This window comes from Mauremys mutica, chromosome 11, assembly GCF_020497125.1.
Source record: "Mauremys mutica isolate MM-2020 ecotype Southern chromosome 11, ASM2049712v1, whole genome shotgun sequence".
Taxonomy (NCBI): Eukaryota; Metazoa; Chordata; order Testudines; family Geoemydidae; genus Mauremys; species Mauremys mutica.
This window is the reverse complement of record NC_059082.1, coordinates 35,906,207-35,929,489: the sequence shown is the minus strand read 5'-3', so window position 1 is coordinate 35,929,489 and position 23,283 is coordinate 35,906,207. Positions and strand designations below refer to the sequence as shown.

The following is a 23,283-nucleotide window of genomic DNA, read 5'->3' as shown; positions in this document are numbered from 1 at the left end:
AAGCCATATTTGAACCCAAATATTGATGTATGTGAACACGAGAGAGAAAAATACCCAACACGTGTAAACAAAACAAAAAACTATTACCAGAAGACCTAATTTTTTGCTTATATTTAATCAGACATTTTATTCCTCTGCATTTCAATGACCTGACGATAAAAACTAATCAGTCTATTTCATGTTAACTGTTTAATAAGATTAGCAGCCATTTCCTTCTACAAAACAAAGGTCAAAATATATGTAATTGACATTTTAAAATAGCCTGTGTATGCACCTGTGTATGGCAAGCTGAGTGTGCAGGAAGTTAATGTTTATCACTAACAATTAATGTAAAATGAAATGGATTTTGATGAGCAGCAAAATTTATATTAGTCTGAAAGACAGAAACTATTTATTATAAAAATACTAAACCTCTTATTCAATTAAGTGCCAGTATGTGGAGCAAGCACACAAAAATTACATTTAAATTATTTAACTCTATTTCAGGGGAGCATTATCTTCACTAAAGCCCAAATTTTGGAAAGCACTTAAGCACACGCAGTAAGTCCATTCCTATACAGGACATGCTTTAACTCCAGCCCATTGGGACTTACTGCATGTGCTTAAGTGCTGGCCAATATAGGCCTCAATTCAGGAAAGCATCCATTAACGTTTAGAGTATTTATTCTTGTGGTTCTAATGTTCAGCTGCCTCATATCAAATATTTCTAAATTAGTGTCACAAGTTATGTTTGATAGAGAAATTTGTGTAACTAAGAGGGAGCTATAATATTAAAAAATAAATATATCCATTTTAAGTGCCTATCTGAAAATCAAATAGTCAATTATAATTTTCACAAAAAAGAAAACTAGAAAATCCTTGCCACTAAGACCAAACTAATAATAATTGTAAAACCTCTCAGTTAGTAATGTAGTACCCATTATGCCTCTGGCATTTAGGGTAGCGACGAAGCTCCTCCACTCCTGTCTGTTTCTGGCAAGTCTTTCAATGGTTCCCCAGCTGTACTCCAGGTTTTTCAGCTCAGCTTCCATGGTTCTTCACCATGTTGTTTTTAGGTGACCTCGTTTTCGCTTGCCTTCAGGTGTCTTATTGCTATTCTGGTGATGGAACCAGTTTCCATCCGGAGCACATGACCAATCCATCTCCAACACCTCCTGGTAATGATGGTGCTCATATCTTTTTAGTACCTCTTTGTACCAGATTATTATTGTATAAAGAAATTTGCAGCTAATTCAGCTATTAACTCAGGAGGTGTTTGGTGGCTTACACCCCAATCCTGCATTGAGAACTGTGTGGTACTCCTGTGGAGTCCTCAATGCTGGACTGGGGGCTTATTTGGAACTTGCTGGGTTAGTATGGATTGTGTATTGTAGCAGTGTCCTTGGCGCGTAACAGGGTTGAGCGATTGCTGGCCTCTCTGTTCTTGGAACATATCCTACAGGTCAATGAACATATGAAGTTGGTACATTACTGCCAACTTTTGGGAATGTTGTCTGTTTATCTGCTTACCTAGAGGATGAAAACGACCAAGATTATAATGGGAGTAAATAAAAGCAGTCAAACGAGGGGTGAGAAACGGGGAAATGGGAAATAGTATAAAAGCTCTTTAGACTAACATAATAAAACTCTAGAAATATTTTTCACTTAAGTCATTGTTGATTATATATATGTTCAGCTTTGCTTTTTTTCCCCCTCAAATAATAGTTTTAATTTTGTGTTTCTGGGTTTTAACTTGTCACTAGCGCAGACAAGATGGCAGCTAATGGAATGCTCTTATTTTGTCATCCTTCAGATACCTAAATTCCTTTCCTTCTCTCTCATTCAGAGTATGTCTACATTGCAGTCAGAGGTGTGATTAGCATGTGTAGACATATCTATTTTAGCTTTGATCCGGCTAGCTCAAATAACAATAGCAGTGAAACCAGGGTAGCAAGGATGGCAGCATGTCTTGTACAAACCCGTCTGAGACCCTGGCTATGTATTCGAGTGGCTAGCCCTGACTTCAGCCTAAGCTTTCTCCCCAGGCCTGGCTGTTCCCATGTCTATGTACCTAGTTCCTTCTGACTAGGTGGCTACCTCTACTTCACTTATAACTTGTGGAGTTAAGAAACAACACCTGTTACAAGGAGTCAGCAGAGCAACTTTGTGCTAAAAAAAGTCAGTCAGAAGGAAGATCCCTGCATCTGTATAGACTTTAAGATCAGAAGGGACCATTATGATCTTCTAGTCTGACCTCCTGCACATCGCAGGCCACAGAATCTCACCCACCCATTCCTGAAATAGACCTCTAACCTCTGGCTGAGTTACCAAACCCCCCCCTCCCGGGTCTCTGCCAATCTGACCTGGGGGAAAATTCCTTCCCGACCCCAAATATGACAATCAGTTGGACCCTGAGCATGTGGGCAAGATCCAGCAGCCGGACACCTGGGAAAGAATTCTATGTAGTAACTCAGAGCCATCCCCATTTAGTGTCCCATCACTGGCTGTTGGAGATATTAGCTGCTATCAGTCACAGATCGGCTACATGCCATTGTAGGCAATTTCATTATAACATCCCCTCCATAAATTTAGCAAGCTCAGTCTTGAAGCCACTTAGGTTTTTTGCTCCACTGCTCCCCTTAGAAGTCTGTTTCAGAACTTCACTCCTCTGATGGTTAGAAACCTTCATCTAATTTCAAGCCTAAACTTGTTGATGGCCAGTTTATATCCATTTGTTCCTATGTCCACATTGGTGCTCAACTTAAATAACTCCTCTCTCTCCCTGGCATTTATCCCTCTGAGGTATTTATAGAGAGGGGTCATATCTCCCCTCAGCCTTGTATAATGGTACTAACACTTCCCTGACTCTACTAGAAATACCTTGCCTGATGCATCCTAAGACTGCATTAGCCTTCTTCACGGCCATATCATGTTGGTGTGATGATGTATGCATGATTGCAGATCCTGGCACTCTGTTATAGTGAGAGAATTGGGTGCTCTTTCTTGTGTATACCTGATGTGATTTTCTACAGGGACAAAGTCATCCTGCATATATACTCCTGTTTTTAATGAGCTTTGAAAGTAATCATCTTCGAGTGATGATCCCTATGTGTATTCCACATGTGGGTGTGCATGCGCGCCATGTGCTTGAGTCCAGCAGTGTTTCTTAGCAGTGTCTCTTATCCCTCACATGCGCAGTGCATCTCCTCGTGCTCTCAGCCGAGGGTATAAGAGGTAGTACGAGTCGATGCCTTCCAGTTCCCTCTTACTGCCACATGGCCTGAGTCTGGACCCCCTGTTCCTTTGTGCTTTTAGTATGCTAAGAGAGTTATTCTTGTTTGTACGTAGTATGTAGATAGTTTTACAGTTAGGTAAGTTAAGTTTGCCTAGTGTAGTAGTTCTTTTTCCCTGTTCAGGGACTGCCCCCTCCTCCCTTGGCTTATGCCCAGGATCTCGGGCTTCGAAAACTCTCTCTCCTGCCCGTGCTCTTTCTCCATGACCATGCTGCGCCATATGTAAGTCTTTCCTGCCCAGGACCAGGGAAGTCTGTGAGCTCTGCCTTCACAAATACCTTATGGAGGAGGCTGTGCAGCCCCAGGCGCCTTCGGATCTTGGCCCAGGAGACCCACCTGTACAGCAGCCACTACTGGTGGTGAGGTCAGGGACAGGTCCCAGCATAAGAGCAAAAAACATGGGCACAAGAGCAGATCTCCACAGAGGACTGCTCACAAGTGCAGCGTTTCCTCCCTGAGCCAGGTTGGGTGAGATGTAGTGTGCGGATCTGGCCAGAGCGGCACCCAAGATCCCCCGGATGGAGGACAAGACCAAGCACAAATGGGATCTGGTGGTACCAATGATCACCTTGGCACCCAAGCTCCCAGAATGCTCACCAGCGTGCACAACACCACTTACTCTGCCAGTGCCCTTGCGTCTGTCAGACAGGCCAGCCACGTAGACCCCCGCCAGGCCACTCAGGTTTTTCTGTTAGTGTTTTGTGGGCCCCTGGCTGCACGGAAACATTCCTGATGATGGAGGAGTTAATCCTCCCCTATATGGAATACAGATAGGGACCACATATCTCAAAGAATCTCCAGTTACAGGTAAGAAACCTCCTCTTATTTGCATTTCATCTTATTCAGAATATTGTTCTGAATGGGTTTTTTCCCCGAAATCAAATGAAGAAAAAGAAAAGTTGTGGCATATTCTTTATGTATATAGATCACTGCAATTCTGTCCATCAAGAAAAGCTGAATTTAGGCAGTCAGACTATTTGATCTTTCTTAAAGATGGAAGAACAGCCCCCAATATCTACAATTTATCTTTGCTAGGTAACTAATAGAAACCTTCAAAGTAGCATGGGTCCATGGATTTATTTTAGCTAGAAAGTATGATGGATCCATGAATTTGTGTATAGTCTATATTTATTAGCAGAAACCCACAACACAGCAGTCTGTGCTTGGCTAACCTCATAGCCCTTTCTACACAAGGCATTGTGGATTCTTGGGCAGAGAACAGAGAGACCTCTTTGGGGGCATTGTGCAATTGGCTACTTGGTGCTCCCCAAACACTTTTTTTCATGCTTTACAAACTTGATATCTTTTCATCAAAGGATGCCACATTTAGGAACCTGTTCTCTAATCATCAAAGTGCTGAGATCTTTCCTCACTTATTAGCTCCCTTTTAATTTTTAATTTAATAGTTTGTTTGAGACTTTGGCTTCTTGTTGAATTAAAGTTCCACTGCTGTTTGTGTATGGAGAAAGTGTAAACAGTCTGACTCTTCTCTCTGAAATTTTGTATAATTGGGAATGCTAAACAGTACTCACTCATGTGTGCCATTGGGAAGTAGGATCCAAAAAGAATATTTTTTTAATCTGCTAGGTCTTTTCTGTGTCCTGGTTTCCACTGATGCTGTCACTCACCCTTTAGTTCAGTCAGAAAAGTTTTGTATGTTTTTTCCAAGTTAAATATCAAGAAGATTTTCTGCTCTGGAAATTATGTAAGTAAAGAAAGAGAGATGGGGGCAAGAATAAGAGCTTTCTATTGGTTGTCAAGAGGTGCCATTTTTTTAGAGCCACCCTTTAATCTAAGCCACCAAAAGCCAAGACACAAAAGAAATGAACACCTAAGAAATTCTCCGATAAACCATTCCATTATTTGATCAGAAAGTGATATATCTATGAATTATTTTTTTACTTAGGAATCCATCTGTGACAATTCCTGCCACTCGTCTGGCTCCTTCAGGTGTAAGTTGGGCTGATAAGGTGAAAGCTAACCATGGAGCTAAAGCTGCCACTCCAGAGCTAGCAACTACACAAACCTGCATGCCAACACCAGTGCAGAAGTCATCACGGAGAAATGGCAAGTGTCCTTCAGTGAGCTATTATCTAAAATTATTATTATGGCCCAGCTATTGAAAAGTTAGTTCAATCAAAACCACAACTTTTGTTGTTACAGTACATCAATTTAGCTTTACATAAAATAACAGTAAAATTAAATTAATGATCAAAATGTAGATTCTTCCAACATTGCCTTTTCAATGCTGCTGTTGAAGTTGAGGAAGATTTCCCGTAGCAAATTTGTTTTTTCAAGTGCTGATAACTTTTCATTGACTTGTAACCTACCTGACACCTCATATAGGGAAAAAAAATGTGACTAAACTTTTGGTTTAATGAAACTACTATTTACCTTTCTTTAAAACTCCTTCAGAGGTTTGTTTTCTAAACTTCATCATGGACATCAGGGATCACAACTAAAAAGCAAAAAGTGTTTTGATTCTCAGGTTCAGAAATGTACAAATGGCCCCGCAAGAATAATCTTTGATAGTTTCCAAAAGAGCTTGAAGATGTGTGTCCACAGAGACTAATGCACTAGACCTGTGCTAAAGAAGTGATAATGGATGGCTTGTTCTTTCTCTGAAGAGTTGCCACACTTGTAGTTCCTTTCCCTTTGTTTAAAGAGTGTCCTTGGAGAAGCTTTTAATTCACAGCCTTTTGCTCTAGAGAAGATTGTTTCACTGGAAATAGTAAAAAAACAAACAAACAAAACTTGCCTTTTGCTTTATGAACTCTCTCTCTCTGCCAGCATATATTGGGGCCTTGGAGTTTTTTCAAAGATTGTTTTCCCCATTTATCTTTTAATTTATTGACCCAGTTTTCTTTATGCAAACACAGCATTGAGATAGAGGAAGTAGATATCCTCCCCCAAAAATGAATTTAGAATCCCATTTCTAATATATTTAGTATCTTAAAGAAAAACTACTAGAAAAGAAAGACCTGCACTTCATGTATTTACACATTAGAAGTATTGGTAGTAAAAATTATGCACCGTATATAGAGCTGTAAATTTTCATGGTGTTTTACAAAGGTCAAACATGTTTCCGGCCTCAAAATATCTTACAATTTAAATTCAGTTTTGTAACAGCAGTTTCATATCGTCAGAAAAGAACAGTCAAAAGCTTACTCATTTCTTGTCTCACATCCATTCGGTCCTGCTATTTTACTGGTCTGTCTCCCTGAGCATCATTTTAAAATGACCTCTTGGCTCTAATGTCACTTCTACTCCTCAACAGTTTTTTTTTGTTTTTGGTCTAGCATTTTTATGTATTCTTGACAACATATGTATAAAATGGAAAACTGAGAAATTGCAGCTACGACATAACAGGACTCCAGTGTGGCATATGATTTATTTCAGTGATGTATGTGATTTTCATATAAAAATAAAATAATTAATGTACAGGAGAAATGAGGAGCAGCAGATATCACCAGCTCTTTTTTGACATATATGAACTATACCTCATACAGTAGTTTAAGAAGTCTTATTTATATACCCAGGAGACTGAGCATTCTGACCCATATTAGAGCTGCATTACTTTGACACTGCTGTGAAAAATGGAAAACTTTGAAGGATATCATCTCAAACTACAATCTTTAAATGAAATGTGTCTGTTTTAAAACCATTACAAATTCTTTACTGTCATGAGGTGCCATCTCCTGAGGAACAAAATAAAGGAAAACTACACTCAGCATAAGAATATTTACATGCTGGAAGGGAGAGAAGTGCAGTCTGTTGCTGCTTGGTCTAGTATATGCCAGCTTTTGAGTTAGTAAATAATGTAATTTATGAATTTAGTGGGTAGATTGGCTCTTTGATTAATAATTTTGTACCATCTGCTAGTGGTTGTAGTAATCCTTCTGGTCCTACGGCATTAGGGCCCTTTCGAAGTTGTATATAGCCTAGTACTTACACAGGTAAGATGGCTGAATGTTTAAGCGTTGGGCTGTAGACCTTTTTACAGAGGTTTAATTCCTCTTCTTATCAGACTCCGTGGTGAAATTCATATCAAATTGCAAATTTGAAGATACACTTTTGTCGGTGTCAGGGTTTTCCCGCTTTTTAGAGAGTGGGAAAATAGGCAAAAGCCCGCTGGATTGGGTGTTTAGCTGTTAACTAAATTATCATGGGATCGAGGCCCATTTGTCTAGTAAGGCCTTAGCTTAATTAAAGTGTTTGAGTTGCATTCATTAGATATAAGATAGAGTCTTATAGGTCTTATCAGAAACTAAGAGGTTTTCTCTCTTGTTTGGGGCTTTGAAGGCCCCTGGTTTAGTGGGTCGGATCCTAAGTTTCTAGATAATGGTTGATAAGGTGGGTACGATTGGGAGTAGGGTAGTAGATAATATAATTATTAGGGTTAGATAGTATTTTTGATCGGGTTTGTGTCATCAAACTAATTCACTTTTCATTATCTCTGCAAAAAGAAAACGCGTCTATCATACCTCCCCGTCTCCGTGGATTTCCACTCTCGGGTGCATCCTTTCAGGATGTGATTGTTTGCTTCTATAACTTCAAATTTCTGGGTCGTTGAAGCACCTGTCATACATCTATTAAAAAATACCACAGTAATTGTATAGTAGAAGCTAGGCTGAAGGAACTTGTTAAAGAGCACTTTTCATTCCTCAGCACATCACCTCACGGAACCATAAGCAAAGGACACTGTGTCTGAAAGAGAGAGGAGTGATGAAAGACAAGCCATGCAAAAGGATATTTATGTTGTCTTGATAAAAGTGACTGGCTGATCTCTCAAAGAAACACATATTAAATAAAAGGTTGCTAATAGAAAGAAAGGGTTTACAGCTATCATTTGAATTACTTCTTGTAGCCTGCAACTAAATGAGAATATGTTTAAATGTTGTGTTTAAGTTTGAATAAGCTTCTTCTCTATAGTTCCTAAAACAGATGCAACTGATTTGGATTTGGCTATTAATGTTGCAGAACAGATGTTGGCTGAACATCCCAGGAGATGGAAGAAATTCTTACTTCCTAGGAACAAGAAAAGAGGTGGGGCTATCTTTTTCAGAGAGATCCATGGTCTTAAAAAGAAGCTCAAGAGGGGCTGCAGACTCTTCCTATAGCAGTGGCATATGGGTACCATGCTTGTACAGAAAACACTTTGTGCTTAGGATTTAAGCACAAAGTACCAGGGAATGGTTACTTCTTGTTACACAACCTAAATTTCGATTCTTTTATTGCTGCACCAGCTCATACTGAGAACAAATTGTACGCAATACAGTTACTCAGTATTGCACCAAGTACACTTATTGTTGAAATACTTGAGAGGATTTGTACCATGCATCTTAGTTTTATCGGATCATCTAAAGGGGCCCTGCTCTGTCACTGATATTGCTGAGTCACTGAACAGCCTCTGAGTCCTCCTGGGGCAAACTTGTAGGTGTATTGATGAGGATTTGGGTTTCCTCTTGTTTTTTCTTGGGCACTTCACAGTCTTCGTCCATATTAAGATTTTTCATCAACATCCTGTCTCTTCAACACTTCAGGGTTTCAAGCCCTGTTAACTCCCCTCACCCAATCTTCCATCTGTGAACTTTGGATCACCATGCTATCACCACATGTCACAGGGTGCACCTCTCACCGCTGGGCTAACGTCTCCTCCTGGTCTGAGGATTAGCTGTTGAGGCCGACGCCCCCTCCCACAGATTGCACTCCATCAGTCCGATTCTGGTCTGCAGCTCCTCTCTCTCCAGGACCCTCAGCATCTCCTTCGTGACTTAGCCCTCTGGCTAGGTTACTCAGCGTTCCCTCTTCTGGGGTTCAGTCCATCAGCAGTCTTAGGCAGCCTTCCCATTCACTGCCTCAGTTCTATGCCACAGCCTTGGTGGCGGTAGGCGAACTTGGGCCCACTCTCTTTTCTGGGTTCCAGTCCAGCTCAGCACTTCTGGACCTCCTCTCTCTGCCCTCACTGCTCCTTCCCTAGACTGCTTCCTACATCTTGGTTCCCCTTCTCTCTTTGCATGTACCAGCTCCAAGAACCCTCCTCCCCCTTTCCAGGGAATGACTGCTGTCTGCCTTCCTGCAGCCTTTCCCAGCAGCCCCCAAGCACTCCTCCCTCTTCCCAGGGAGTTACTGCCCTTTTTCAGCAGCCCTAGACTGTAGCCCTCTACCTGGCTTTATAGGCCCTGCGTGTTCCTGCAAGGTGGGCCTGCATGCAATCATTTAGTTCTCTGCTCAATGGCTCCTCCTCCAGGTGCAGCTTGGGCAGTTAATTGGCCTACCCAGCTATCTTAACCCTGGTCAGTCCTTCGTGGGGTGGAGAGCCCATCACACCACACTTCACCATGTCACTTGTTTCTCTTTTTTCACCTTGCTTACCAGTATGTAAGAAGGAAGATGCCCCAGAAGCTTTACTAAGTTTGCATATTGTAGAGAGAGAATATCCTTTACGGACATGCATAACTACTGTGGAAAGGTGGCGCTTGCAAAATCGCTTTCAGTCTCTGTGCCGCATGCTCTAAGACCTGAAATGTCTGTGTCACTTGCCTATGTCAAGGCTTCAATTCCCTTAGTAGTATAGTGTGCTATCCCAGGGGACTTGGCACCGATTCTTCATAGAATATGGCATCACTGTCTTTAAAGCACCATGTTCAACCCATTTAAAGAAGTGACAGGTTATCTCCCAGTTTGTGATTTATGCTGTCCTCAATACCTACTGGCAATCCCTGAAATCTTCAGCTGTGAATAGTATGTACACAGGTACCCAATTCAAAAGGTTATCAGATACAACAAAAGGAAATATTGCCGTAGCAGAGATGTCTTTGATAGAGATGTGGTTCTTTGCAGCAATTTTGGTGCTTAGCAGCACTGACCTGACACTGGCGCTGGATGGAGTCCTCCATTCCATGAGAGGCCTGAGTGCACTGGACTGAATTCATGAGTAGATGGCACAGCTGACAACACATTTATCTGCAGTGATTGTCTTAATACTGTTGGTTTGGGCACCAGTCTCAACTCTCCAGTTTCCTTCCCTGACATTAGCACCTGTAACATCTATTAAGGTGAACTCTGATGATGAACACTACAAAAGTGATTTCCATTCCTTGTCAACTGTTGAGAATAGCCTACTTCCAGCTTAATTGAATTGGCTCGTTAGCCCTGACCCCCAGCTTGGTAAGGACCTCTCATCTTTTCATATGCTGTGTATTTATACCACCCTACTGTATGTTCCACTCCATGCATCTGATGAAGTGAGTTTTAGCCCACGAAAGCTTATGCCCAAATAAATTTATTAGTCTCTGAAATGCCACAAGGACTCCCCATTGTTTTTTCTGATGATGAAGATGATCAAGACGTGTTATTGGGACACTGAAGAAACTTATGACTCCTTATAGATCATCTGTATGTAGCTGTAACTGCAGGGGAAGAGGACAAAGGGAATGGTTGTTCTGGAGGATCCATCCTTTGCCCATATTTTTGAAGTAGGCAGCTAAAGTTTCAAGCTTTAATTCAGTCTCTTTTTAGAAAATGCAAAGAACTGAAGTTGACCGTGATGTGGGTCAGGTTCAGCTTTTGAACAGAGTGATCTGATTATTGTATTCTATTCTGGATATGATAAAGAGCAGACTGAATTTTTTACTGTTGATTGGATCAAAAAGTTGTTTGGAAGCAGAATTTTACCAGCTTTTCTGGTTTTTGCACAGACAGACAACTTCAAGCTAAAATCAGGGACCGTTAAATACACCTAGAACTGTGATTCCCTTCACCAGGCCAAATTCATAAAAAATGGTTTGTTTTTGCCAGTTCTGAAATGAGTGACAAGCAAATTTTACTAATTTTACATTGTGATATTCAGAGATTTTTTTTTTCTGTATACAATGTACTGGATTCTAGGAATCAGGTAGTCTCTCTCCAAAAAGTAGACAAACAGGGCCCTGATAGCCTTTCATTTTCTTATTACATCACCTTTCAGTTTTTGGCATTCTAGTCTTAACTAAGACGAAAGCTGTACCCCTCTTTCTCCTGGCTGTGTACACCTCGTGCTAGCAACAAAGAAGAGAGTGGTGTAGTGCTGCTACAGGGAATCCTCTACTACCTGGATCCACTGTATTTAAGTCTATATTGTGCTGGCAGACTGGGACCTGAGAATTGGACCCACTATCTTCTCCTGTTGTTAGAGAAATGGGAAAGCTGCAGCTCAGATTTCAACTCCTTGTGTTGGCAGCAGCCCATTCCAGTTTTCCAAAAAGTCCTCCATCAAAAAGGGGAAAGTCATGGTGGGATATTTCTAATTTAAAAGCAAACTTTTAAAAATAAAAATAAACTTGGTAAAGGGCACCAAAAACCTTTCATTTTCTTCATTTCCCTTTTACCTAGTAGGTCAGATGCTTGGTTTGATAGCATGACTTCAGATTTCTCTATGTAGATCTTTTTGATGACTGCTGCTTACTCGTATCCAAGATGGAGGAATCTGTTAAGACATTGTGGAAGGAGAAAAGAAGGTTACTTTATTCTGAGAATTCCAGTTAAAATTATCTGCCTCCACAAATGCCACCCTGTTTGTCTTGCCAGGTGACTTTATGGAGATAATATTTTCAGTCAATAAACACATTTTCCCAAAACTCCTAGTTTTATATGTTTTCAAAATTTAGAAGATTAATCCAAGTATAAATGTCAGAATATGATTCTGTAATGTGTAATAGCCCAATGTTAGTTACCTTTTGATTCTCTGTCTCCTTGTTTAGTCTCTTCTTTCTCCTCCTTCTCTGTCCATGGCTTGTGCAACAGTTTCCCACTCACTTTCCCTTGCTTTATGTCTGTGTTTTGTATATGTATCTTATTTTCCTCCTTCCCCTCTGTATCTCTCTTACATCCTCCCCCCTCCTCTATCCCTTTCCTTGCCCTTCCTGCTTTGACTCTGTAAACCAGAATAAATTGAGATAGAATATTTTGTCAATCTCTAAAGCTCTAGTCAACAGTGGTTTGTTCACAGAACGTGATATTTGTCAGGTTTACTTTCGGCTCAGCTCTACTCCTGCAAGCTTGATCTTGCTCCCGGTGACATGTAGGACAACATCAACAGACCTGCACTAGGAGCAAATTGGAGAAATATCACCACAGATATCAAGGCGTAGTTTGTTCCCTGCTAGGTTGTCAAAGCAGGATTTATTGCACATTAAGGAGACATAATCCCTGTTGGAAATTGTACTTCTCTTCTCCTTTTGCTCTTCTCTTCTGTCATTAAAAAAAAAAAAAGCGTTGTGAATACTAGTTTTACTAGATTGGATGATTTAGGTCTCTTAACAATTTTACCTATATCCATTGCCTGAGTCAACTCTTGTGGAGACAGTGCTTCTTATTATGACTGTCAAGATTTATTGCTTCTTACAGCATTGCATTTTCTCTGTATTTTCTCTTTTTCTTTCCTATCTTCTGTCCTATACTCCTATCTTTGGCTTACCAGAAGTTGTGGGAAAATAATTTCCGTTCCTACTGGGCTTATGCTTCCAACACTCATACATTCACAGCTCTCCATAGTGTCACTATAGTACCTAAAGTAATATTATATAGATTTAAAATACAATAAAGGTTACTGGGACTTAAAGTTTACTAATGATGGGGTAAAGCCAAGTTGGCTTAGGTAATAAATCACTGGCAAATAAATGTTTAAGTGAGCACAGATCTCATAAGGCAGAACTTCTTGGAGTATTGCATATACTTGGATAAATGTATCTTATTGATTATACCAATAAGATTGCTGTGCAGTTCTGCCACATAGATAACTTTGAAGGAATAAGGCCCAAATGACCATGGGGGCCTCAAGATAACAGATGGCTTGTTACTTCCATGTAATACCAGAGCAAGCAGAGACAGGGAAGTTCAAGTAAAACTAGAGAATGAATTATTAACAAAACTGGGCAAGTAACCAGCATGTGATACTTAGCATGTGGAGAATGGCTAGTGTGCTCTGTGAAAATAATTCAAGACTTCTGAAAACAATTGTTACACACCAGGGATAATACCTTGATTAGTGTTAATTTTGCTCAAGATCAAGAGCCAAGTGAGCTAATGTCAATGAAGATATTAGCGCTGCAAAATTTGTGTTAAAATAGTATTGTTTGCAGTGGTTGAGAACATAAGACGGTGAAGAGTAAATTAAAATTGAAAAAGATTTTAAAAAATAAACTTTTGAGTTCATGAATGGGTGTCAGATGTCTAGTATAAAGCGCCAGTTTCATACCTGTACCTAAAAAATAAATCAGCAGAATACTGTTATAAAAGTATATTTATATTGGAAGAGCCTCATCAAATAAAGCATGTCAGTGGATATAATGTACTCTGAGTGTAAAGAAACTCTATCTAAAACTCTTTTAGTGTCTTGTCCTTCCTTATTTATCTTAAAGGTGAACTTTAAAACATTTTTGTTTTGTTTTTATTTTACATATGGGGGATAGAAAATAACATTATTGAAACTTTTCAGAACTGCATGACATACTTAAAATCTTCCACTTATCTGATTCCTTTTTGGACATTTCCATTGTGCTTGTAGAGTTTCTGATTGCTCTTTTGTCCCAGAATGATGTATTTTTTTCAGTATCATGGTGATTTAGATGCAGCCAGCAGGACTTCACATGACTTAAAAAGATTTTTTTAAAGTTCATTTTGGAATAATTTATGTGCTGAATGTCTTTCCTGTGCTTTCTTTTGCAGCATTTAGCACATAATTGTAGGGTTAACTAATCTTTGCAGCTCATCTTTATGTTTGAACTTTCTTGTTGTTTTATTTGACATTAGCACGGATAACTTTGTGGCGTATACTTTTTTCATCCCCTGCAGAACTTAGTGGAGGACATTGAGGACTCCTGTTGGAGTTCTTCTCCTCTCTCATCTCTTTATATTAATAATGGAACGATGATAATAATAGTTAATTAATGCATAGTATTTACATAGTACCTTTCATTCCAGGATCTCAAAGTGCTTTCAATCAATAATTAGGCCTCACAACACTCCTGTGAACTACATTCCTGATCACCTGTTGAAGTCAAATATATTTTAATTGACTTCAGTGGGCTTTGGATCAGGCTCTACAATTCCTTAAATGTTATTGCCATAAAGGGAAGTCCTGGTGTCCAGGACTATCCTGATTTACATCTTTTAAAGTCATGGGTTATAAACTGCATGGGTTATAAGTCAGCAGTATTTTTTCCATGATCTGTGAAGAAATTGTCCTGCTTCCAGTAAGTTCCTGCAGAAAAGAAAAGTGTAATCCTGATCTGGTAATAACACTATTAGATAAATTGAGACTATAAGTAAATAGTATTCATTTTAGAGACAGAGAAACTGAGGCACAGATAGATTAAATAGCTTGCTTGAGATCATATGGTAAGTCCGCAGCAGAGCAAGAAATATAACCCAGATCTCTTAACTTCAAGTCTCCATAACTCTAACCTGAGGCACACTCTCATCTTTATTTAAGTATATTTTGGAGGAATAAGCACAGGCCTTCTGCAGAGATAAACTGTCTTTGGCTGCTGTCAACAAACAGAAAAAGCCCCTTGCAGAATCATTCGCACAAAGTTTTGTGGCTTGTGTTGATAATGTCTGTGACCAGTTTGCAGATAATGGGTTCTCTGAAGTAATGTAAAGCAGTTTGATTTGTAAATATTTGATTGCTCTTATTTCAGCTATCTTAGATTATCAGCTTTGATAATATTTAACAGATCACAACCTTTTTATTTTTATGCTAATTGTGACCATGGAATTATCATTAACAGATGCTTGAATTACAGTATCTATACATTTGATCTATTTAAAAACAAAAATGGGGACAGCAGGAGCGCCACCAGCTTTTTTGCCGCCCTAGGTGGCAGAAGGTCCTGCCCCCGAAATACCGCCAACGATCGGGGCAGCCCAAGATCCGGCCGCCACGGTTCCCGCCCCCCAAATGTTAGCGCCCTAGGCGACTGCCTAGGTCACCTAATGTGTTGCGCCGGACCTGGGGGACAGATAGTCAGCTGACGTAAATATCCCTATAGTTCCATTGACTATCTACTCCGGCATTTCCACATATTTGTTTTTCTGTACAAAATGGGGAAAAAAGATAACTAGATTAAGTCCCCAGTAATTGCAAAATGTTAGGTACTGAAGGGTGGCAAAGAATAAATATGCAATTTACACTGCTTTGTTTTGTGTCCAATTCCAAGTTTGTTAGCCTCCCAATAAAGTTGGACCCAATTCAGCTCCCATTGCAGTTAATGGAAGTAGAATAAGCTGGTAACATTCTGTTTTAAGCAACCTCTGTTGTTGTTGGAAATCCCAAGACTCTAGCATTGCAACACTTTGTAGTACAATCCCTAGGTGCAGTGGCACTAAACTTAATGATTTACAGGATTTGATGCCAGGGCCCTTGTGCTGGTTTACAGTGGTGCTTCAGAGTTGGAGGCACAAAGGATTCTGGAACACAAAAATGGAGATCAAGGCAAGATAGCCCTATATATTGTAACTTTGTTTAAAGCAAAGAAATGTGTCATTCAAGGGGAACAGGTGTCTAATACCCTCATCTTCCTAAATGGTTGTCTGATCACCAATACTTAAAGCTGATCCAGTTCCTCCTGAAGCCCAGATACAATGTGAGTCTAGCTGCCGGAGGGGCACAAGATTTTTCAAAGAGCATAATAATGCACCCAATATATGTTTTAAAGACTTTTATATATTCATTTTATAAATCAGATATCCAATAATTCAAACATTACCAAAATTTTCAAGAATAATGTGCAATTTGTCATAATGTATCAGTCCAGTTCTGTAATTATCCCTTACGTGCACGCCATCAAATGATAATTTAACCAGTACCCCTGGTTGTTTTTTGGCAAGTAATTAATAATGGCATAAGTAAGTTATGAAATCACTTAAGTTTGAAAATTTTGACTCAGATGTCCTGACTCTCAGTCCTTTTGCCTTAATCATATGACCAACTTTCCTGTTGTAAAAGGTTTTGAGATACCTTGATCATAAGAGGAGTTTATATGCTGGCTATACTATGCTAGTATATACTATGTTAAGATTAGTCTCTCACAGAACTGAGCGGCTTTTTGTCAGTTTCATTTCTATGATTTGCTCTCAATCATGACAAACGTTCTTTCTTACAGACCTTTCCATTTTTTATTGGAATGGTTCTTCAAAACAGTTTATACCAAAGGTATACAATAAAATATTGCCCATAGTTAATTCCTTAGTTTCTTTGAGTTCTAAGTTTATTCTTATATTGAGATGCTCTTCTTTTTACTATTTTCTTGAATTTTTTCAATATTTTACTAGATAATAGTGTTTGTGTTGGCCATCTCCTTGGTTAATGGATTAACTCCAAGCTCTAAATAGTATTTCTTTGTACAAGGAAGCTCGTGAAAGAGTGTTTTTCTTTCCTGTTTTAAAATAAAATGATTAATTATAGTGTTCATAAAGGATGAAAAACTAAATATTCTGAGAATATCCAAGAGAGTACATATTAGGCTTCTCTGTTACTTATTTTGTCATACTTTTTTTTAAAAACTATGTTTTAAGATTCTTTGCTAATTTGTGCTCTTTCTCTGAAACAGAGTATTGTAAAAGCATCTATTTTATTTATATTTTTTAAATTAAAGAACTATGTTCAATTTAAGATTCCTTTTTTGTGGTAGTTCTTTTTTGAGCCTTTTTCTGTGACCACCTGGGCATGTTTACCCTTAGATACATGAGTAGGCCCATCAGTATCGGTGGAACTTCTTGCATGCATAAAACTAAGCAAATAAATTGTTTGCAGAATAGGGGCCTTGGTCACTAGAGAATGATGTAAAGCCCAGCAAGGTGAAAGATTATTAAAAGTACTAAATGTATCTATTTCCTTTATTATTATTATTATTATTATTATTATTTTTAAAAGCCAAGACTATTTGTACACTTTCCACATATTCTGTTGGTTAAATGTAACAATAGAGGGCAAAATTCAAAGAACAAGGGCAAACTTTAAAAAGGACAAAAAGGTTTTATTTTCAAATAGCTTCTCCTGGAATAAATTTCCTTGTTCCTGAATGGATTTTATAGATAATACATACTTATGTCCATTAGAGTGCAGACCATCTGCCAGTATACAATATACTTACATGCTAAACAGTCCAAGTTCACAAAAAAAGATTTTCTTCAGTTTACTTTTGAAAGCAAAAGGATTGGAGGAAGCTTTAATAATGAGTCTTTCATAAACTTTGTGAGAACTCATTTGCTGTTAAGCATTGGAAATAATGTTAATGTTGTATGTTCTTCTCTGTAGGGTACAAATCCTACAAAGTCTGGCTGAGTAAGGCTGATCCTGCAAATATTTAGGGATATTAACTTTAAAGACCTTTCAGATGTTCCCCAGGACAGAATCTGTCAGAAAACTCTGACCTGGGGATGATGGTATTATTCTTATTTAGCAGTTATTGGATGGGATCTAAACTGAGTCAGTACAGTTTATTATTTAATATTGAGTTTGTATAATTATTTAACATTGAGCTTGTATAAAACCTGTGATCAATAGACACATTTCCATGAAATTAAAAAAAAATCAATGGAAACTGCTCTTCTAAATAAATAAACTTCCCCTTCAATCTGCAACCCAAACTTAGCAGCATTTTGCTATTTCATGACACTCAGAAAGTGAAATTATCTGGAAATTGATACTAAATAGTGGAGTTCTATGATCCAATTTGAGCGAAATGCAAAAAGTAAACAAACAGCATGCATAGAAAAATATTAAATTATATTTTAAAAAATGCTTTCACTTTTAATAGCATAAGGCCTCAGTCTTGCAAGTGCATCTCCATAGGTAGATCCTTGTGCTTGAATGGAGGCCCATTAAAGTCATCGCGGTCTATATGGGTGAAAGGGTCTGTGCACCGAGTTCTGATTGCAGTATCAGGGCCTGAGAATGGGAATAGAAACATAGTTCAGAAAATCTATTGTTAAAAAGTATGTGTACATACTAAGAAAAAAAAGTACAAACCCTTATGTTCATGAGTAACTTGGCTAATGAAGGTAGCCCCTTGGAAGTCAATGGAACTACTCCCACTAGTAAAGTATGTATGTAGGAGTTTGCAGGATGGGGCCCAGGATTTTTAAACCAATGATGTCCCTTGGAAGGAAAATTACTCTTGAACAGTGTCTAATAGGTTTCCATATATTTTTAAAGAGAAAAGGTGTTCTTGTTGTGCAAGAACAATTTAGATAATAAAACTGCTAATTGTGGCTTTGCAAAATTGTATTTATAAAGCTATTTCTTGGTGGGGTGTTCTTGTTTCCTTGTGTAGAACGGAAGGATGCAGAAGGATGGGAAACAGTTCACCGTGGAAGGCCTGTTCGATCTCGATCTACAGCTGTAGCAACAAAAACTCCTGTAGCTGCAGAATTGCTAAGAGCTAAAGATGACAGTGACAAAGAAAATGTAGTCTTCAGACAATCAGAAAATAAACAGAAGAATTCATTCGATGGAGATAGTGCATCCAAAAATACAGAACCTCTGCAGAAAGATTCTTTATATCTGAGTGAGCATCCTCTTGCTGAAAGGACTCAGGTAAGTGTAATTTGGAAACATTTTTTTATTTTTATTATTGTAATATTTTGCTAAGGTTTATATAGAAACATTAATCACGGTTGTTATGTCCAGTGGCTTATTCTTTAACCTGATTGAAAGGTTTTAAAACACTTGGAACTTTTATCAAATCCTTTTTGTTATGGTTAATATACAGAAACTACATTGTGAATAACATTAAGGTGGCAACATAAACTGACAGTGATAAAAAACTCTTATCAGATAGACAGGCACCATATATTTTACAGTGTCTAGAAAAATAACTGGGCGTGATAGTATGGTAGTCGGCAACTTGGTTGAAGTCAGTGGATCTGCTCACCCACAAGGCCTGCAGGATTGGACACATTATTTGTTGCAAGAATAACCAAAATGTTTTAATGTTTTTGAAAGTATAAAATCAAATTTGGCTTTAACAGTAGCTCCTAGCGCAGACAACCAAATATTAAAAACTAAAGTACATCAGAAAAATTATCTGTATTCACTTATGTACAACGAGTGCCTGATTATGCCGTCAACGCTACATGCCCACGTTGGGGATGGTTCAGAGCTACAGTGCCTCCTGGAGTTCCCTGGCACATGGAGTATGTCCCTTGCAACTCTCTTTAGAGGAGTGAAGCCTAATTTTCCTTTTGTGGCTGACATGTCTGATGGATGATGTTGAAGGGGTGGTATAAGGGATATATCCTTTGACACCTATTGTGGCCCCTCCCCACTTCCTCTGGTGGTGACTAGAATCCTATGGGGTGGGGGCACAAGCAGGTGACAGCCTCTATATTCTAAAAATATACGTTATCACTAAAGTGACAGGATTGCAATTTTACCTGCTTTCCATGCAGCAAGGTGATAGAAATAGCAAAGGAATGGGACAATCCTTTCCTTCCTCTCATTATTGCATCTGTGCGAGGGCCAGGCAAAATCTGGCCATAAAATTAATCCTTTGCATGAAAATGAACTGTTGTATGAGCATGGTATAAAACCCTAGGTGCATAGATATTACAGTGCAGTCAAAGGGAATGTGCTTTGCTAGCAGTACATGTAATAATATCTTTTGTAATAGTAGTAATGTTGGTGGAAATTATTTACTGGTCAATATAGTTTGGTTAAAATGTTATTGTTAGGAAAGCTTAGTAACAAAGATATGTATGGCAGTCTTCTCCATTGTTGTATTGAAGTCTTTTGCTGTAGTGGGAATGTTTGTGTTTTTCAACATTATTTCATAAAATTACCATTTATTTTGCTATATAACTATTGATTTTCTCATAAACAGTGTTGACTACACTGTAAACATCAGTCAAGCTAATATAAATATTGCAAATAAGTATATTAGCAACAGTGACTGTGATATAAATAATGTTGATGCCAGTATAAACGAAATTGTGTAAATTATGTTTAAGTCATTAGAACGATAATCCTTAAAGTATGCATATTGGTTGATTTAACAATATGAGGCCAAATTTTGCTCTTCTATTCACCCATGTAATCCCACTGATTTAACAGAGTTACACTCAAAGAAGCATACCTGCTCCTGCCTTTGCAATTCTGGATGGTCTTTTCTGAAAAAGGAACAGTGTCATGGTTCTACATAAGTTGTGGGTGGCAGGATTCTGGAGAACCCACAGTATGTGTGTAGCTCAACTCTGGGGGCCATCTTTTTGTGAGAATGCAGGAAGTAGGTGGGTTGAGGAAGGGATAGAGCCTGGAGATTTGCTACTATACCAATCCTCCCATCTTCTTCCCTGGAGGGTAAGGACCCACATAACATATTCCAGCTTTTATTTATATACAGGTATTAACACTGAATAGATCTTATAGCCCTTCTGCCAAATTCTGCTTTTAGTTATACAGCAGAGCAACCACACTGACTTTGGTGAGGTCACAAGTTCCTGCATTTTGCTGCTTTGGGGATATTTCCACCCCCTCAAATCTCACTTACTCCTCTCTGTATGGAAAAAGGAAGGGGAGATTGTAGGCCTTAATAAAAGAATGTTGTACTATATTTCCACATGTTATCCTTGTCTTCTTTTCTCAAAATCACCTCTTCTACATCTGTTTTCCCAGACTTGTAACCCAGAATTAACTCCCTGGTTTTGAGCTGATTTTTAGAGTATTTAACATTTTATATCACTTTATGGGTTTGTCTACACTTACATTTTATAGCGCTCGAACTTGCTGGTTCAGGGGGGTGAAAAATCACCCTCCTGAGTGCAACAAGTCTGAGTGCTTTAAAGTGCTAGTGTAGACAGGCTCTGAGCACTGGGAGCCATGCTCCCAGCACTCACAGCTAATCCCCTCATGGAGGTGGATTACCAGGAGCGCTGGGAGAGCTCTCTCCCAGTGCTTGTGTGCGACCACACTCGCACTTCAAGGCACTGCAGTGGGAGCGTTCCCGCGACAGCACTTTGAAGTTTCCAGTGTAGCCATGCCCTTAGTATTTAGAGCAGTCTACAGTTGCAGTTGTGAGTTCTCAGCACTGCTGAGGTATCTCAACTTGGGTGCCCAAAATATAATGAACACACCATTAGTGGTCACCTGTGAAAATTTTGGTTTATGAGACTTGCCCAACACCACATAAGAACTTTGGCAGAGGGAGGAATAGAATCCAGTTCCCCAGAATGGAATTTAATTGCTTTAATCATGAGACCATCCTTTCTCTTCCTGCAGTTCCTTGCCTCATTTACTACAACCATATCTTCCAGCTCCGTCAACAAATGAAGCAGGTATCCTGCAGAGAACAGCCTCATTCACTATACAACGCTGATTTATTCACTGAGCACATTCTGTCCTATGCACCAAATGAGGCAGGGTTCTGTATGGAACATGTGCAAACTGAGATTTTTCAGAGGCTTATAATATGGCCCAATTTGGCCTAATTTTTATGAGGATAGCAAAAGGCACATCCCTAGCACAAGGAGGACCCCTGCTGCTAGATATCTCTGCTCCAAAGCATGGAGACACAAGGGCCTTTTAGCTGAAAGCTTCAAAAAAAAATCAGTTTCCGGCCAGCACTTTCAACCTATAAGTTATAATTAGATGGAAAATGTCAGGCAACTTTAACTAAAGCCAGCACTACTTGCATCACATACAATATGAGGGCGAAGTACAGTATTTTTATTAGTTTTTTTTCAAGCAGTATATTTGAAAATCAATGTGTTGCATCTATCTTATTTTGTAAATATGTCTTTTATTAGTTCACAGCACACACACTAGAAGATACCAGAAACACTGGCAATGTGGTTTTACAAGACAGTTCTTGCTTACAAACACCTGAAATGCCGGCAGTTGTCGTAGACACTGAACATACTTCAGAAAGTCTACAGATTGATGAATCTCCCTCCCTGATCTCTGGTAGTAAAGAACAGCATGAAGCATTAAAAAACAAGATAGAAAGCGAAATGGACCCTTCAGACATTTCAAATGTGAGTGCTGCCAGATTGGTAAGACAATTTACAAGAATTCTGAATAAATTACAAAGATGTGCCTTGGGTTTCTCATTCTGCTTTGCACAATATTTAATGTTAGCCTACTACAGAAGTTGTGAAAAAGTCCACATAGCACCAAATGTATATAGTATGGCAAAATCATTTTTTGCATATGTCCAAGCACATTCAACTCTAGAATTGATTACAGTAAGACATCCGAGTTAGGCTAAAATACAATAATGCACTGGTTTGGATTACAAAAGTCACAACTCCAGTTCTTTCTAGAGACATGATAAGAATGATTTTTCACTTCCTTTCATAATTGTTGATTTTAAACAGGCCTCCCGTTTATTGTTACAGTAATTCCACTAATTGCTTGGACTGGAAGAGCATGAGTTATTGAAATGCATTTGGAATGGTCAGACTTCTTTCCTCACTAAAATCAACCCAACCCTTCTCTTATGTCTTCCTATGCAATAGCAAGCATGGCTGACATATTGTTTGGGGTCATTTCTTACCAGGGAGCTTGTACAATATACAATATTTCCTTATAATTTTTTCTTTATTTTCTTTGTTTGCTCATATAAGCAGCATGAAGAATATTTTATTTCTGATCCTTTCAACAATTTGGTACTTTAAAAAAATGTGCCTTAGTGCTGATGTAACAATCTGAATAATAATTTTACTGTGTACAATTTAAATATGTTGCATACTGTTCAAACAGAACTTTTTCTTGTCTAATAAAGCAAGCTAGAAACTGTGTTAAAATCTCTGACATTAATCTCCCATACCATTAACATCACACATGGATGTCACTTTGCAGCAAGAGGACTTCCAAGAACAGGCTGCTAATCCTAATTATAACTTTATTTCATGATACTAAGTAAAATACCTTTGACATGCAAGACCGTTTTCTAATAAAAGGTGTCACCTTGTTCTTGGCTTTGGCAGAGGGGCCAAGGAATGAAGGGTCATGATGAATGAATTATCCATT

General features: G+C 38.8%; 1 protein-coding gene across 2 annotated transcripts in view; it reads left to right on the top strand.

Annotated features, from left to right (window-relative positions):
- SCAPER (S-phase cyclin A associated protein in the ER) overlaps positions 1-23,283 on the top strand; it is a 340,257-nt gene that overhangs the window by 70,277 nt on the left and 246,697 nt on the right. For both annotated transcript variants that reach the window (XM_044979453.1, XM_044979452.1), the window contains exons 8-10: positions 5,179-5,339; positions 18,590-18,852; positions 22,059-22,286. In XM_044979453.1, coding sequence (XP_044835388.1) covers positions 5,179-5,339; positions 18,590-18,852; positions 22,059-22,286 — 652 coding nt within the window. The remainder of the gene's footprint in view (positions 1-5,178; positions 5,340-18,589; positions 18,853-22,058; positions 22,287-23,283) is intronic.